The sequence below is a fragment of the Dermacentor albipictus genome, chromosome 8, assembly GCF_038994185.2.
Source record: "Dermacentor albipictus isolate Rhodes 1998 colony chromosome 8, USDA_Dalb.pri_finalv2, whole genome shotgun sequence".
Taxonomy (NCBI): Eukaryota; Metazoa; Arthropoda; class Arachnida; order Ixodida; family Ixodidae; genus Dermacentor; species Dermacentor albipictus.
This window is the reverse complement of record NC_091828.1, coordinates 20,802,522-20,820,750: the sequence shown is the minus strand read 5'-3', so window position 1 is coordinate 20,820,750 and position 18,229 is coordinate 20,802,522. Positions and strand designations below refer to the sequence as shown.

At 48.0% G+C, this 18,229-nt stretch overlaps 1 protein-coding gene across 4 annotated transcripts in view; it reads left to right on the top strand.

The window, feature by feature from the left end:
- The window catches only part of LOC139048658 (MIF4G domain-containing protein-like), a 154,743-nt gene that overhangs the window by 96,963 nt on the left and 39,551 nt on the right, over nt 1–18,229 (top strand). For 2 of the 4 annotated variants that reach the window (XM_070523141.1, XM_070523140.1), the window contains exon 2: nt 14,126–14,361. In XM_070523141.1, coding sequence (XP_070379242.1) covers nt 14,242–14,361 — 120 coding nt within the window. In that variant the 5' untranslated portion in view covers nt 14,126–14,241. Of the gene's footprint in view, nt 1–14,125; nt 14,362–18,229 lie in introns of those variants that run through there. The other 2 variants (XM_070523143.1, XM_070523142.1) reach the window with 2 other exon arrangements.

The following is an 18,229-nucleotide window of genomic DNA, read 5'->3' as shown; positions in this document are numbered from 1 at the left end:
TATATGGGTCGCAAGCCCCAAGGGTAGCGTTGGCCTGGCGGCCTGGGGCACACTGGAAGCATCCGAAGGTCCCAGCAAAGCATGAGTCGATTGCTAACAGAACAACTTGTTTATTCTAGCATCGCAAAGAGCGGGCGGTCAGGTCGACCGAAGTAGAGAGACGGGAGAGCACGTTACTCAACAGAAGAAATCGGAGCCTCTCTCCTGGCGTCCGGGGGCAGCTGCTTTTATACTCTTGGCGTCGCGGGCAAGAAGGAGGGTCACGGGACGACACCACGTGACAGCGAGGCACGGACGAGCTGAGAGACATGTAGAGACGAGTGTAGTGACGCATCAGCCGGGCCGGCGCCGGTCAGTCCTCCTCGCTTCACACTTGGGGAGCTCCTCTCCCCAGCTGCCGCGCTTTGACAAGCGTGGGCACACACACACACGCACACACGAAGACACGTGGCACTGAAACATGCCGGGACGCGCTCGGCGGGGATGCGTCGCGACCGCTCCGAACGGGCCAAAATGTCCGCCGCTTTGAACGAAGCCCCGGCGTCCGTTGAATCCGCGCCGGATACACCGCGCGTCATAGGCGAAACGTAACAATACCGATTCCAACTTTCTTGATTTTGCCAAAGCTCTCGATCGTGTCGCCCATTGCCGCCTCGTTTCTAAGCTACCTGCCCTTCGATTAGATGGATGGATGGATGAAAAACTTTATTAGGGTCCTTTAGGGCGCGCACTAGCGCGCAGCGGGCCACTCCCACGTCGGGACAGAGAGGCCGAGTCTCTCCGCCGCGTCGCGGGCCCGTTGGACAGCCCATAACTGTTCTTCGAGGTTGGGGCTGTGTAGGACCGCATCCCAACGTGAAGAAGTGTTGTTTTTATCGCTGTGTAACGCGGGACATCGCCAGAGCATGTGAGGTAAACTCGCTAAATCATTGCAAAGTGCACATGCATTTGTTGTTTGAATTTCGGGGTACACCTTGTGAAGAAGTAGGGGGTTTGGGTAAACCCCCGTCTGTAGAAGCCTGAGTGTCGATTAGATTCCCTCACTTTATCGTGGCCACGGAATTTGCTTTCCCTTCGCAAGCAGTTGACGACGGCTAATAATTCCTCCTCTCACTCATCATACGTCTCCTCTGGCTTTCTATAGGGCAGCGTTCTAGGCCCGCGTCTTGTCTTGATTTATATAAATGACCTGCCGAATAAAATATATCAAGTATTAGAACCCTTGCCGATGACTGCATGTTATACAAACCAATAAGCTGTTCCGACGACCACCTGATCCTTCGAGATGATCTTAACATTATCTCAAACTGATGTCACACCTGGCGCATGGCTCTAAATACAAACAAATGCAAAACTATTTCTTTCGGACGTAAGCGTGACATTTCTAATTTTACACCTTACCTTACACCTTACACCAGGCCTCTCCTGGTATGATCACATCACTGCTGCCTGCACGAAAGCCTCAATAACATTGGGGTATTCACATCGCAACCTTCGTCATTGTCCCTCTGATGTTTGCAAATTATCCTAACTTTCGTCCGCCCACAACTTGAACATGCCTCATCTATATTTGGTCCCCTTCCGCTCATTATCAAATTAACATGCTTGAAGTAGTTCAGAACTGTGCCGCCCGTTAGATTTCAAGGAACTTTGACCATCATTCAAGTGTGATTCAGCTTAAACTCAATCATTCCCTTCAACCATTGGCCATTCACCATCGAATGTCTCTCCTATGCCTGGTTCACAAGTACGTCTACATCAATGAATTAGCCTCGTTGCATCTTGAACGCCCCCGTTTCACGTTACGCGGGCCAAGCTGTCCGCGAGCCATCTGCATGTGGAATGATCTTCGCGATCGTACCAGCTTTGATAATAACCTGAATACATTTCGTCACAAGCTTGAGGTGAATTTTTTGTAATAGCGCTGTATCATAAATTAGTCGTGAAGTCAGTAATTTATTTTGTGATGTTGTGCATTTTCGTGTTCACTTGCACTCACACACTTTTAGTGCTTATTTCGCAAACTCATTGTATTGTGTTGCTTTTTTTTTCATTTGCTTAGTAACTCTGTTCCTTACTATAGTTTGCTTGTGCTTGCATTATAATAACGAAATAACCTTAACTCCATGCCCTTTGGGCCTGTGAGGTCCTAAATAAATAAATAAGTAAATAAATAAATATATAAATATGTAGTCAGTGGTCACAGAGCTTATATGCAGGGTGTCCTGCGCAACTTGAGCCAAACAGTAAACATATGCAAATGCCACGTAGCTGGACAGAACCAAGGTAACGTTGTTTGCCGTCACTTGGAGATAAGATTGCTTTTCAAAGCGCATTTCAAAGGGGGCGAAATGCAAAAAAAAAATACCGTCGATTACGTTACTTCCTAATGCGAAATTTGAGCGCAGCAAATAAGCTGTTTCACCTTTTCGATAGATTGAGGCAAAGAAATCGAGCAACACATATGCGCTATCACAGAATTTTTTTTTTTCACACGTATTCCTTTAACAAAGACTCCACTAACAGTTCTTGACAGTCATGAAGGAAGCTTTGTGGTCGGAGAAATAGACTGATATATGTTCGACTTGGTACACCAATGCTTGATTCTCAAAGACGAGATCTATACAAGTGCCTCGCGAGGTTGTCACAGCCGTGGGACGCGTTACGAGCGAGAGGAACGGGATGTTCTCCCGCATAAGTGTTAGGAAATTGCTGTTTGTCTAACGGCAGCGGCAATTTCGGCTCGGGCGGTGCACATATACAGATCCGCCGCCACCGATCTGGCTCTCTGATTGCCACCGCACAGGGCGAACGGCAGCGGCAATTTCGGCTCGGGCAGTGCACATATACAGATCCGCCGCCACCGATCTGGCTCTCTGATTGCCACCGCACAGGGCGAACGGCAGCGGCAATTTCGGCTCGGGCGGTGCACATATACAGATCCGCCGCCACCGATCTGGCTCTCTGATTGCCACCGCACAGGGGTTGCATTGGAGGAGGAGCGAAGAAAGGAATTAAGTTCGAGCCGGCGCTTTGACAACCGGAGACTCGCAGGAAGAGGGGGGAGGGGGGCGGCGTGTACATCCAGCGGCAAACGATGGGGGCAGAAGCGCGCGCAGCAAGCGGACAACACGATAAAGGGAGGAGGGAAGAGATAGCAGCGACTGACTGATGCCGCTGACGCCGATAGTGAGTCAACCCCAGCTGCGGAGTTGGTTTCAGGGACAACGCCGCCGATGCCGACACAAACAATATGATACCCTCGCTTCCGCAGCGCTAAGAACCAGGTCTAGCCGTGGGAAGGTGGTCACGTATTCGTCGACGTGCCGGGGCCTACGTGAAATAACCGGCGCGTCGGCAACTGAAGAGCACCCTATCCGCCACACAAGAACAGGGGGGGGGGGACCCTTTCCTCCTCTTTCTGCATGGCGGCGACGGTGTTCTATGCAGTCACGTTATCTTGACTCTCTAGCGGCGTCAGCGGTATCAGTCGGTCGCTGCTAGCGCTGGGGGGATGAAAGGGGGCCGGAGCTGGTTACGAGGCCGACGACAACGCCGACGACGACGCGAAACCCAGGAACGGACGCCAAAGAGCTGCGCTCTAAAATGAACCGCGCATTGGAACCCCAGGTGGTCAAAATTGATCCGAATTGCCCTAGTACGGCGTGCCTGAATCATATTGTGGTTTTGGCACGTAACATCCCAGAATTTAATTCAATATTATAAGGATATCTAGAAATTCTTGGAAATTGCGAAATTAAGAATGACTAATGCATCGTTGCGTTGACCTTGGCAACTCGGCGATAAATAATATTGGAATTGTATAAACTGCGTCTGTGAAGATGTCTGAATCAGGCAAAATAATAGTCAGTACACACCGCTCCTAAATATATCGCTGGTTTTTCAGCACGACATATAGGAAAACCCCGGAAATATTTTCAGAATTGCACGTAATCTCTAAACTAATTGACCAAGAGTTTTCAGCTAGAAATTCTCTTTAGAGTTACTGATCTGCAAACTCGGCTCGCTTCTATTGCATGGAAACGTATCAAAATTTGGCAATTTCTGTAAAAAAAAGTTACGCTACATCAAAATTCTGTTTCCACGAGTTCCAAAAGTGTAACAACCTATGAAATTCAACAAATCTCGCTGAAATCAATCCAGCGCGTCTCGTAAAAAGAGCTTTTGCGTCTTCCGCTAATCCGCATCGGGAAATCGCAGCCGACCTCGAGGTAAAGTTTACTTTACAGGAGGAATTTGTATTCCTTTACTTGTCGCCAACCCAGCCGCGAGGAAGAGACTGGTTGGTGGCCGCCGGCGCGACCTACGACACGTGGCTGCTGCGAAAAGAGAAAAGGACTGCAACGAAGGGGGCGGCTTTACTGCAGCGGCGGCGACGTGTGCGGGCGAGCACCCTCCTCGACCACATCCTTTTATCTTTTGACGGCCAGCGGCAGAGTCCCGGTGCTACCAGAAGGCCCTGGCTTCCGGAAGCCGCGCGGCGGCAGCTGCACGGTTCGTGCGCTCGGCCCATTCCGACAGCACGAGCCCGCTGAGCGTGCGGGGACGCTATGCGCGCCCAGCCGCTGCCGCTTGTGGGAGCGGTCGCTTGGCGGCGTTCGCTGTGGCTGCCGGAGAGCATTCTTCGGCGCTCGTTTGTCGGCCTCGAGCGAAGTACCAAAGTCGGTGAAGGACCTTAGACGTGCAAAAATAAATCCCAATGGCAAGTAAATGTGAAAAAAAAAAAACGTGTGGCAAGTCAAGCGTCATTACCCGCCGCTATGACTTGGCGGCTGTGGCGTTGTACTGCTGAGCACGAGGCCGCAGTTTCGACTAGCGGCCGCACTTCGATGAAGGCAAAAAAAAAAAAAGTACACGCTCGTGTATGCCGTGCGTTAATTGTGGGCGCGATGAGGGACACCAGGTGGTCGAATCAGCCCTCCAGCCAGCATACAGTGCAGAGCCGTGGACTTGAAAAGCTAAACCCGACCTATAAAATGTGTTTGTTTGGCCTGTCATTGCAGATTCGAAGCGCACCAAAGTCCGTGTTTAGTCAGTGTGCACTGAATTGCGTACCTGACATACGTTTAAACTCATACTGGTTCAAAAAAAAAAGCAAAGAAAAAGTGGAGGACGCTTAAGCTTCGCCTTTAAGAGTGAAACGTGGCAGCGCTCAAAGATCCCCGACTGCTTCTCGCGCTTCCCGGTAACTGCAGCTTATCTAACCGTAACGTTTACCGGGAAACCCTGACGGCGAACGCTATGCACGAACGCGAGCTTTCCGGTAGGCCTCTTGGGTGCGCCGATCGCGGAGCTAGTGCACAGCCGCGCCAAAAGAATTGCATTGTTTTTACTTTACCGTTATTGTTCCGCACTTTTAATATTCAAGCCTGAGAAGATTTAACATAAAGGGCATACGCTGCCGGTGCTTTGTTTCGTGACATTCACTCGCGGACTGTCATGCTGAAAACTCCGAGTGGTAACTTCGTCGAGAATGTAAGACAAGGCACGAGCAATTTTAGCGATACAATCGTGTGGCAGTCTAAACCGCATGTAGCGCGTGTGATATAGCAATGCGTGGCATATACGTGTACCTCAATATACGCGGCAATTTTTCCTCACGGGCAACGCCGCCTATACGCTGACACCGTAGTTTCTGCGACACGGGGAGCAAGCCTCTGGTGTCGTGCACTGAAGCGCCGGCCCTTGCTCGAAACTCGGAGCTGAACAGAGGACGGCCGAGAAACAGCGCGTTGTTTCCGCGGGCTCACAGAAACTTTAAGTGTTGACCGTTTGCCTGTAACTGTTCTGCTCCAGAATGTGTACAAGCTGTACTCGGAAACGCGGTCTTCAAATCGAGACTGGAACGATATACATTCGGAAGAGGCCCTTTCGAGATAGTGATATGTGATCTGCGCGTGCCTTGAAAAGCACTTGGAGACCAGCTTAAGAAATCCCCGAGCTTTTCAAAGGGTGCGCGCGCACGGCGCCGCTTCGGCAGACGCCGCATTTCACCGCTCGGTGGAATGGAAGAAGCCTGCAGGGTTTTGCGGCCGAAATGTGCACGCCTCGATAGGCGCCGTCAGAAACGGAAGGCCACTCCGCGTGGCGGCTGTTTCGGCCGAGTCACTGCCTCGAGAATGCGCCCTTCTATTGCCGAATATTTCTTGTCCATGGTTTGCTCTTACGGACGCAAAGTCTCACGCCGCCCAGAACGCCGGTTGAATAGCGACACTCAGTGTCACGAGTCACGTGTTGACGACAGCGGAAGCACACAAGCTCACCGAATTCATTCCCAAGTTATTCGTTCATTCCGAAGCCACCCAATGTCCTGTCGAGTTCGACGCCGTGCATCGCATAGTTTTCAGGAAGTCGCAGCTCACGACGTTGACTGCGACACGAAGCGAGCGTCACGGCAATTTCACCGCCGTACTTAGAGGGACACTGAAGAGGAAAATGATCTCTTCTGAATCAGTAAATTACCTTTCTACGACTCCCAAAACACAACTCTTACCACAATCAGACGCAAGTGATGAGCCAGAAAAAGCGCAAGACCGAAAGACTGGTGGCGACGCCTCCCGGAAGCCCCCGCACCTGGTCGCCGTGACATCATGGATCTTGATGGTATCTTCTAGGGCCTACTTACTTATATACCGGTACAGATTGACTACATTGTGTTCTAAAGAAACCAAATATTAAACATAGCAAGTTTCGGGAACCTTTACTCAGCCAACGCGGCCCAAATGCGAAAACATTCTTTGGAATCCCTGACGTCGCACTGACGTACCGGCGTCGGGGTTTCGGCGCGAAATTCAAATACTGATACTTCCACCTTCATCTTCTCATCTAATAATCAAACTACTATTTTGAAATGATTACCTGCAGGGTTCTCAAAGAATGCTTTATTAGACTAAACTGATTTGTTGTTTCGCTTTAGTGTCCCTTTAATCGTGGCGCAGACGCGGTAAACAAACCAATATTATTTCCCGCTAAACTAGGAGTACTCCGCGCCACGTAATATAGCGCGGAAATGGCCTGACCGTATAGAGGCCAAACTTCATGGCGCGCGAAAGCTCCTTGAAGGAGGTTTCGACCTACAAGACGCATTTGGCTCACTATTTTCACCTCGATAGGCGTCGTTTCACATGTTTGAGGCAGTCAGAGATGGTAGATGGTACCTGCGCTGGTACCTGATGGTATGTCTGTAGATGGTACCTGCGCTCGCTCCGCGGTTCGACGGGTATAGCTGCGCCAGCAAGCGTACGTGTATTTCGGCCTTCAGTTGTCGTACATTAAATCTACAACATGGTTATTGCGAGGGAGGCTGTCGGAAGAAGCACGGACGAAGGAAATGAAGTGAGAGGGAGGCACCACGCCATGCCTCGGCGAGCGAACTCTTCGTGCAGTCACTCCATTCGCTATACGGCTGTTTCGGCCCAGCACGTTACCTCGAATTTTCGGTTAGCAGTATTTCTCAATCGATAAGGCCTTGGCCCGGCTCAGCCTGAAGAGCGCTAAAGCTGCTCTTCCTTCATGGTCGGAAGTCACTGAGTCACGTCTTCGTGGCCGTCGTAGCATTTGCCTTTGCCGCGCAGTGTGGTGCAGTCGTCGGAAAGGATCGTGGAGAGAGGGCAGAAGCGTAACGGAGGTCGACAGGGGGGGGGGGGGGGCAGGAGTACTTCAACAAGGTCATCAATTAGGCGACTTGGTGGTTAATTATCTTGGAGAGGCCTGCGCTAACGGACGGAACGGCAAGAGTACACCATGCTTCCTTCCCATACGCCTCGTGCACTAGCTCCGTGGACACTGGTGTCGCTTGTCACGCCGCCCCGCGCCTATATATAACACGTTGCTTAGCTATATCGCGTTCCCGTGCCTGCCCCTCCCTCTGCGAAGGTGCTGACGGCACTGCAGCCAGTCGGTGATGTCTCTCTCGGACGCTTTGCCTCGGTGTATCGCCCAAGTAGAATGCGTATCGGGCTGCGCTGAAATTTCGCATTAGGGAGTATACCGTAATCGTCGGATTCCTTTTGAACTTTTAATAAAACCAGGCAGTAAGTGCGACGCGCTCGCTAGCGTTATGCGCTTGTTTTCCGGGTGTCCTCGGAAAACTAAATTCTGTACGAGTTGAGATTTGCAGGGTGTCGGCGGTGTATTGAGCAGGTGATGTGCGCGCACCGTTTAGCGCACTGGTACGGGTTGCGCCCCACAAGCACGGCCACAGGAAGGCATCGCAATTTCAACTCGCCCAAGAAACGGCACTCTCGACGTTTAACGTGTGTGATAAAATGCGGCCTTTGTAGAAAATTACGAATAGGATATCGCTTAATAGCGTTATAGAAGTGTTATACGCATGTTCTCCCGGTATCCGTAAAGAATTGACTGTGCGAACGCGTTTACATGTGAAGGGCACCGGAAAAGTGTCAGTGGTGATCTGCGGGGCCAACTTGGAAGTTTGTGGTTAAATTATACGTGCTTCCTGCGTTCCTTGAATTCGCAGTGACTTGAGGAGTGCTGGTATAGCTCTGCTGAATCGAATGCATTTTGCAAGATTGGTGGTAGCTATGCGGCGTGACCATTTTTAAGTTTTACGAAAGTTTACAGGTCACCCGTCGCCCTTGATAATCGAGAGAGGCGCGGACACTACCCCGAGAAATCGAAACACATTTTCAACTAATTAACAAGAAATCACTAATTAGCTTGCTAATTACCTTATACGGCACATATTGAAATTTGTGAATTGTAGGCGGTGACTTTGCAACTCCTATCCACTTGCAATGAATTTCCAGAATGACCCTAGTTTCGAGATATGGGCCATCAAACGCGCCGTAAAAATGCACTGCGGTCTGTTGTTCCACTCACTTTTCTAACAAAACGCTTTTCGTTATGCATTGGAGCACACGTGCAACCGGAACGACAATGTACTTCGTCCCGCACATCAGAAACTCACCGGCTACAATTCGTAAATTGCAATATTGATCAGACTGCTCACGTGGTATTCTTTATACACTCACGAGATATGGCTATGGTTAGCTCTGCGCAACATGAAAACTACTAGCTGTACTAGCACAGGGCTGTGGCGATGTCTGAAACAAATATTTGTATTCCTCGTTCTTTTTCTATTGTGCTATGCATTCTGTATGTATACATGCTAGGCATAAGATTTGTTTTGTGTGTGTATCGCACCGTTACGCTTGGGTGCACTCGGCTGACTCTTGTTGTGTTGTCTCTCTGCTGTAATGCACTCGGGCTATATGTAGGTAACCATTAAAAACACCTATGCAGGGCGTCGGCTAGAGCCCCGACCAGGTGAGGCCCGCCCAGACGGGGCAGTTGAAGGGTTTTCCGACCAGTAATCGACCCGTAATCGAAGGGTCTTCCGACCCGTAATCCCCCCCCACCCCAGTGGACGTTTTCGCCCTTTGCACGCGGTACCACGTCGTCCAACTCGCCGTCCCTTCGCCCCAGGCGCACGTACGGGTAGCAGCGGTCCATCGATGGCCTTCTCCCCGCCCCCGCTCATGACGCGGCGGCTCCGTGTCGGCCGCGTGTTGCGCGTAGGCGTGCCCGCGCCGCCGCCGTCTGTGGGCGTACTCGACCGTGAGGAATTCTCCGTCTTCGGGGTCACGCCCTTCGTGCAGCGCTCGTGCATTCCTTGTTTCTTCCGTGTTCCGTCTCTGCACGACGTTGCTCTACGGCTTCCTCGCTTCCCGTTTTTGCTGTCGCTTCGTGATAACCTTCGGTGCTACGAAATCTTGTATTTTGTATCGCGTGGCGGCGCGTGTCGCACTGTCACTGTTCGCACGGCCGATGAGCCCCAAAAACTGGAGAGCGCGAGCGAACGCTGATTTGTTCACCTTGCTCGTAAAACAAAGCGCTGTAGCCCACGTTTTGCGCGACCTGAAAGCGCGTTAGTCCTCGTGGTGCGGCTCCAATGTGAGCCATGCATATACCGAGACCTGGAACAGAAGTTCCGGTAGTCACATATGTTGTTGTGTTTCAGCGGTATTCCGGCTGCAGTGCTTTCTTCGTGTGCACGCATCCTCGATGAGATTGTCACGCTTAATTGCAAGGTCTTGCACTTAATTTTACTTTAGCTCTTCTTTGATGGGACGCCACAACGTGGGTGACCTTTGGCGGCGACCTTTGCCGGAAGCGGGTCGCGCACGCCGTGCGCGTCCCACGTTTCGCTGCCGGGGCTACGCAGCGCTGCTTTGTATGCTCCGCCTGGTCGCCCCTCCACGTTTGTCAACAATTTTCGCGTCTCCTTTTAGCCCTTGGACACAAAACCGAGCACGCACCGTCACGCTCCCGCGAGCAGGAGAGGGAGGCGTACCGCCGCTGGTGCGAGCGTTCGGCCCGCACCGCGCACACGTTCGGGTGCGTACCAGACGGCGACGACTACACGCTGGTCCGATCGGAGCGGACGGCAGACGGCAGGCCAAAACTGGGCGCTGACAAACGCCCGTGCCGTCTGTAATCCAAGCAGGGTCGTCTCATGCCAACCGTGGCGCTTTCTATTAAAAAATAAAAAAAAATGCGTACATAAGCATTACTTGGACAGTATTTTCCCAAAATGTTCTGAGCGGGGAAAACATTTTTGGCCACGTGAGCGCCATTTGAATTTCAATAAATGATGGAAAACCAGGCGTGGAAACATTCGACGAAATCAAACGTTTGGCGCATTATTTCAAAATTTGGGGTTTTGTGTTGTCTGAACATTTCTTTTGAACATTTTTTTGTCTGAGCTATTTCATTATAAAACACTTTAAAACGTAATTTCATATTTTTCACTCCTTAGCACTGCGGTGAAAATATGACAATTCTAGCGTTTTTGAGAAATTTTTCACAAATAATGGTCAGGAGAGAAAATCTCGAATTAAAGAACCCTCCCTAAAAGGTTCTATCCTCTAAAATACTATTTTCGCATATGTGCTGCTTACAGGCTCCAAAATAAAAGCGTGAATTTGGAAAAAAACGCTATGTTGGCCTATGTCTATAAGCGTTAGCGACACACTAAGATGGTCCATGGAAAAGTAAACAGACAAACGGATATCACTGAGAAGAATAACAGCTTTCGCCACGGAAATTTTAATCAAACGAAGTTGCGTTTTTATGAGAAAAAAATTTTGAATTTGAGTCTCACCATTGCATTTCTTTGGCTCGCGCTTCCACTTCACCTGATACCATGTGGCAAATGCAAACCAGGGTGGTGCAGATCATGGTTTGTGCGGAGAGGAATAAAAGCCATGATCGCTCAGGAGTTCCTAAGAATTTAAATGCTGAAGGTATGCCTACTTAAGGTAGATTGACATTGCGCACTTCCGTGCTACCGGAATTATACCTACGCGACCGCCTACGCGTGAAGTGGCAAGAGCGGGCCACAAATCGCTTGTTGTTATTCTCAGTGATATCCGCTTTTCTGCTTATTTTTTCATTGACCACCTACTAACGTCTGAACATAGGCCAACATAGCCTTTCTGCGGAATTCAGGCTTTTTTTTTTTTTTGGAGCTTGTGAGCAGCACACAGGCAAAAAAAAAAAAAAATTTAGAAAGCAAGTTTTAGGGATAGTTCTATAAAATTCCAGGTTTCCTTTCCTGACCGGTTTTTGTGAAAAGCTTCACAAAAGCACTAGAATTTGTGCAGTTTCACCTCGGTGCCAAAAGAAGGAAAGTTATTTTGTGACATTGTTTTATAGTAAAAGAAAACAATGTTCAGGCAATGCAACATACAAAATTTCGAAATTGTGCGCAATACGGTTGATTTTTGGCGAATTTGTTTTTCACACCTGGTTTTCCATTATTTCGTGAAATTCAAATAAATGGCGCTCATGGTGCCAAAACTTTTTTCCTGGTTGAAATATTTTAGGAAAATGCTGTGCAAGTAATGCTTATATATGTGCAGTTTTTTTCGCAATTTTTTTAGAGAAATGATTTTTCCCGAGCACCACGGTTGGGACACTTCGCATGAAATGACCCAGAAATGAGTGGGAATACTTGTTTGCGTTGAAAACGAGCCACACAATTAGATGATGTTGCACAATTAATATCTCTCTAAATTGAAGTTAGGTACGGTACAAGCAGTTTCTACTGTTTCCCTATCAGTACTCTCTATCAAATACCCCTCTCATACCACAAAACGGTTGCTATAAGTACTTTTATTTTCATACAATTTTAATTTTAGTTTTCTGCATATGCCTAAAATCATGTTTTCTTTCTTTTCTTTTTTTACAGGTTGTGTTTTCTTTCTTTTCTTTTTTTACAGGTTGTGGTGTTACTTTGTAGGCTATTTATTGTATTCTATGCTTACTTTAAAGAATGAAAATTGAAGTGATGGCCCTACAATGCCATCTTTATTTCATTATTTAGACCTGTCATTACTTGTGGAACAAATTGTATACGTACAGAGGTGAAATTTGCCACTTGAAACTTTGTATGAACATACTTTGATTTAATATTGTCTTGTTTATATTTGCTCATTTAATTTGTCTGAACCAGCCTATCTTAATATATTGTTTGCCTAAGCGAGAATGAGTAGTGGCCATCACCCATGATGCCTCACTCTCCTACACAGATTTAATAATAATAATAATGCTTGGGAAGCCTTTCAGAACAGACCGCAAGTCTAACATGTTTTGAAATGCAGTTTCTATTGTGACCATTTCGTGTATGTGTTAATTGTTGTTGTCCTTTCTTTCTTTTTTTTTTCTCTAAGTGACTTGTTTTCTACCTTGAGCTTGATTATGCTTGTCAATACTTAGTATTTTATTAGTGCAGTGCAGCAAACGTTTTTTTTTTGTTAGACCACAATATCTATAGGTACCAGGGCACTGTGGTTGTCCTCACAGGCTGAAAGGCGCCACGGTGTCGTGCGTCGGCGCTCGAAGAGTGGGCGAAGACTGGTTTGTGATTGGCATCTTGGGAGGAAGATATACTTTGCACCAGTGCCTCAACCTTTTTTTTTTTTTCAGTAGGTAAATTTCTTTACCCTTGTGCCTAAACACCATCTGCAAGACAAATGCTCCCACTACGTATAGGGAGTGAGCACGATTGCAAAATTAGACCGTAAGACCCTCACTAGCTCGAGCATAAGATAGCCGTTTAAGATTATCTATTGCTTATATAAATGTAACCTGCATATTTGATTATGTCATTTCCATATCTCGGTGCCCTACACCTTCTGCTGGATGCACAAGACGTTTCACGTGCCCCACTGAAGCTGCGTACCTGATGGATCTCACCCGATCTTTTTTTTTTATTACTAGGCCTCAAGATTGTCATGTGGTGCTCCCTTTTCTTTCTAGTGTTTCCGCTGCGCTAATTCCGTTTCTTTGTGGCTCCCTTGCTAAAGTATATTTTGCGTGTGAACATGAATCGCTCTTCAATCCTTCACACTTGAATGTTTCTAACCTTCTTTCGGGTCCCTGGTTTTTGTGGCCCTGCTATGTAACCTTGTGTCGGCTGTGCTTATGCCGATGTCGAATTGTTTCCGTTGTTTTCGTGCTGTTAGCTGCACGGTTTCTTTCGCATAATGTTTGTGTTCTTCGTGTGTTTTGTTTTAATATTGTACGTGCAAACTGTCTCTGTATATCGTACCTGTTGAGGTACTGTCCCCACTGCCCGCACTGTAATGCCGATGAGGCACTGTGGGTTATAAAGGAAAGCCAGCGGATCCCATGCCCTCTGGGAATCGATCTTATGTGAAAAAGTGTGCGGAGAGCCTACCAAGTTAACGAAACGGCCATGAGAGCACCAAACCGGCTATTTCATGACCTACATGTCATGTCACGACCGACCATTTGTGTTCATAATACACTCTTGTTCATACTATGCCATTTCTGGTACATACCAGAGACGTAGATGGCTGCTTCACAATCTACATGACATTCGTCACATGACCTATCATTTATATTTGTCATACACTCTTGTCATGTTATGCCAATTTTGGTACATACCAAGTTAACGAAACGACCATGAGAGTTCCAAGACGTAGGTAGGTAGGTAGGTAGGTAGGTAGGTAGGTAGGTAGGTAAATGGGTGGGCGGGTGGGTACTGTTGAAGGGGCAAACGTTCATCAAGCAATGAATAAATGAACAAATGAACAGTGCGAGCTTTTTAATGCAGACACGACGACTTGGTTCCCGGCCCCCGGTTGTAGCAGCAGCAGCAGCAGCGCTTCCTGCAGCGGCGCCCGGTGACCGGCGGCGGGGCCAAGAAATCGAGCATCAGCACCACGAGACATGCTGGGCACCGAGCAGCGCCACGACGCGGCGGCAGCGGTGGTGCCCTCGCCGGGCCTCAACATGGAGCACGGCTTCCTCAGGAAGATCGAGGAGAACCAGATCCAGCGGCACTACCAGGTCTCTCAGCATTGACACATGTATAGACCGTTGACGGCACTGCCATATTGCGATCACAGTGCCGTCTTTTGTCCGGCGCCATCCTGGTATATGTGGCATCACGCTAAAGGGTGTACAGTGAACGTGCTGTTGACAATGAGTGGCAAGATTTCGCGCTTGAGTCATCTGATATTGCAGAAATTGCAGGCACAATGCATTAGAATCGCACTAATTCACCATTAAACTGCTACCTTTCCAGCTGTTGCTGGGAGAAAATGGAATCCGCACATACCACTGCCAGGAGGAGTGGCGTGGGGTGCTGGTTCGAGGCTGCGTTCCTCCTCGCTGAGAAAATGGTCTATATGTGCTGCTGCTTGCAGAAAGCAAAACGTTGAGGACCGCGTCGAAATTATTCATTCAGTATGTTCTGTGTAAATGTCAAATAAGAATTTTTCACTTTTTCGTAAGATTCTGCCTGATCGGAAGAGCTTTTGTTGAATTCTAGGCTACCATGCTGCTTCTGCGTAGGCAGGGAAGTTAGCGTTAGCGAGGAATATGCCGAGTGCTGCATGAAAAGGAGCATGAGGCATGCAGGGGAATATTCAAGCGAAACCACTGGCTCACTCTGCTGCCGAAATTTCGCGTTTCGCATTAAGTTTAGTTTAATGCTACGTTCACGTGCATCATACTTGCCTGCTTCGTCAACAATTAATGCAAACTGCGCATCGTCTACTGCAATGCCACTCAACAAATGTTGGTTTTGCAGATGATAATGGTGACTTTTGTTGGCATTCTCAACGGGGTGGAGACAAATAGTCGCACAGCACATGCTCACATAGCAGCCTGGCATTTTTGGCTATCTGTATGGCATGCAACACCAACCGTCCCCTCAGCGTTTTTTGTGTAGCGTTGGCAGATGACAACAGTGGTGCCCTGTGCGAAACTTTGGCTCGAGTGAACCGGTGGTTTATCCTGGTGTTGCACATTCTCTGCATTCAAGCGACCACACCAGCCACCTCACTAGTGGCAAATTCATGAACATCTGTTACTGTATGTAGAACAGTGATGCACCAAAACAAATTGTTTACCCGGAAAAGTCATATGTAGCCTCTGAAAGCAGTTTAAAGCCTCTTTTTATTCCGCAACAATAATTGTCACCTGCCTTGCTTGCGTTTCCTTTCTTGAAAACTCGGTGCTTGCTACTTTCCTGTCGAGAATGCTGTGCCATGCTGATAATGTGCGTGCCGTTCGTGACCTGGAAGTACCAGACTTGCAGCATTAAACAAAGGAAATGTGAGCAAGGCAGATGATTATTGTTGTGGGATGATATGCCCCAAAGGGTGCAAACTTTAAGAGTGTATGCACAGATTTTAGCTAAAGAAACAGTACTCTTAAAAAAATGTACACCTTTTGGGGCTTATCTTGTCCCTCAATAATAATCATCTGTCTTTTCCGCATTTCCTTTCTTTAACGCTCCAAGCTCGGTGCTTCCAGGTCATGTACAGCTTGTGCGTTATCAGCGTGACACAGCATTCTCGACTGGAAAGCATTCTCCAGGAAAATCTCTCTGCATCCCGGTCGCTGATATAGGTAAAGGTGTAAACAAAAGTAATTAGTCCCGAATGTGGGTAATGGCTATGCCCTCCTGCTCTTTGTGATAAAGTTTCGGTGCTTATATTAGTTTGCTCATTTATAACCAAGACTTGTTAGATGTCTTTCGCGCAGTTTAACAGATGGAGAAAGTGATGCAACCTCCTGCAGGTACTGTGGGCCCTACAGCGTTTATTTGTCGGTAAATAATAACTTCAACTATGGTAAACTGCTCACGTTCTTTGTATGGATATACTATGTCGTCGCTCACTGCATAACAAGCTAATGCTGTTGTGAGACTTCACTGGGGGTGTTATTCATTGTTCTGTCGGGCTCTTCACCCATTACTGCATTTGACAGCTCGGGATGAGAGTTTTCATATTGGTTGCGTGGAGAAGTGCAGGTAACACAGTACGCTAAACCACGGTATGCGTCTAATGGAAAGTAAGTGTTTCTGACTCTCACGCAGTTTTGTTACTCGTGAGTGTTGGAGAATGCTTAGGGTTGCGCGTCTAGAGAGTGTTATGAGTAGAGGATTGCAAGGCCATCTGCAGCTCGGCCACAAATGCATTGTTTCACTACCTGGTGTCAGCAGCCTTGTCCTAAAGCAGCTGCACAAATGTTGTGTTGTTCTTTTAAAAAAATAATAAAGCTGTCGTATTCTATTCTTAGAAACTCTTGTGAATGTTGCCAAACTGCGATTACATCACAGCTTTTCGCAATACTGTGAAGTTGTGCGCGCGACGAGTCATTTACTTTGCCAATTGGCGCCCGAGTTTGCCTTCATAATTTTGGAGTGGTCGTTAATGCATACTCTTGAAACATTGCGGGAACATATATGGGGCATTAGGAATGAACGAAGTCTAGTTAAACAGCATGTGGACATTGAATTTTGATGGCCACGAGATAATTTTTCATAGGCAGTTGAAGTCCTCCAGCTGTGGCTGTTTCCTCATTCTCAGCCTTTGCAGGCATCCGTTCAGTGCCGATTGCCTCAGCGTGACTCAAACAGCTAGGGCGTCTGAGGCGTAAAAGTGCCACCAACGTGAATCGAAAGACACGGCACTGTTGCCGCTCGAGGTGGCATGAGGGCAAGGAATCCACCAAGCCCATCGACGAATATGTCCAGTTGTAGGAATGAAGGAAAAAAGGGTTTATTTTACATTAGTTGCACGGCTCCAGTTAGGGAAACTCACTTCATTTAGGAGCAAATTAAACATCGGAGTTCACATCAGGACACATCGGCCCCACTGCACGAAAAGTCCCTGCTTTTAATAATGTCGTCTTCCCTAGGCGACTCGACTAGGGAATCTGATGACTGTATCACAGCCAATCACAACTGTCCCATCAATTGCAATAGCACGGCCCATGCTATCGCAATGCTCCGCTGCACCCCACCTCCGAAGCATCCTCCCCACCTCCGATGGTATGAAATATGTGGCAGGATAGCACCCTGGTAATCCAAGGTCGGTGCCATTTCTTCGGTATCATTTGATGTTGGCCCCTTTTCATTATTAGTTCAGGCTATCAGGTAGTGGTGGTGGTGGGGGGAGGGTTGCCTTTTGTGGACCCGTCAGCGGTCGGTGTCAATGCTGCATTCAATTCTCGGTAGGCGCTGATGCATGGGTGGAGGTTGCCTCGTGGCAAAGTCTAATTAACGTCTTTAGCCATGTTGCATAGTCGGCAGTCTGCTTATGTTGCATCTTTCCCGCAGGATTAAAGTTACCTTTTTTTGTGGCAATGATATGGATTGCCACACCGTGCATGCCCTGTCCATGCCATGAAGTGCAAATGGCATAGTGTGTGGCATTACATTCGGTGTGTCTGGCACATTGGTTGAGTGAAGATTATCACTTGAAGTGTTAAATACTTGATTAACGAGTCTAATGGAGGCCAGTGTATACATTCATGCATAAATGTTTTTGGAATACACATCCGCGACAAAAAATGTCGAAGCCGCTGTGTTCGCCCTTGCATTGGACTTCCACTGGATACTTCTCCGCAAGACCGCGACATTGCTCACCTCCATTACAACCTGAGAACCAAATAAATTCTTTCGCTAAATGCGTGTTCTGAAATTTACTAATATTTTTGTGCATGATCTAGTGAAGTTGTAGCAACATGGTCGCATAACGTGAACGAGCAGCAACTCGTACATATATCATGAACGTTTGATGCCGGCATAATCTTCACACTCTTGTAGGCGGAAGACAGCAGTCGCGTTTGAGAATTTGTTTGTGTGATAATCAACTTCTCGCGCATGTTGTGGCATGGAATTTCATTCTGGTGGACGCTCAAC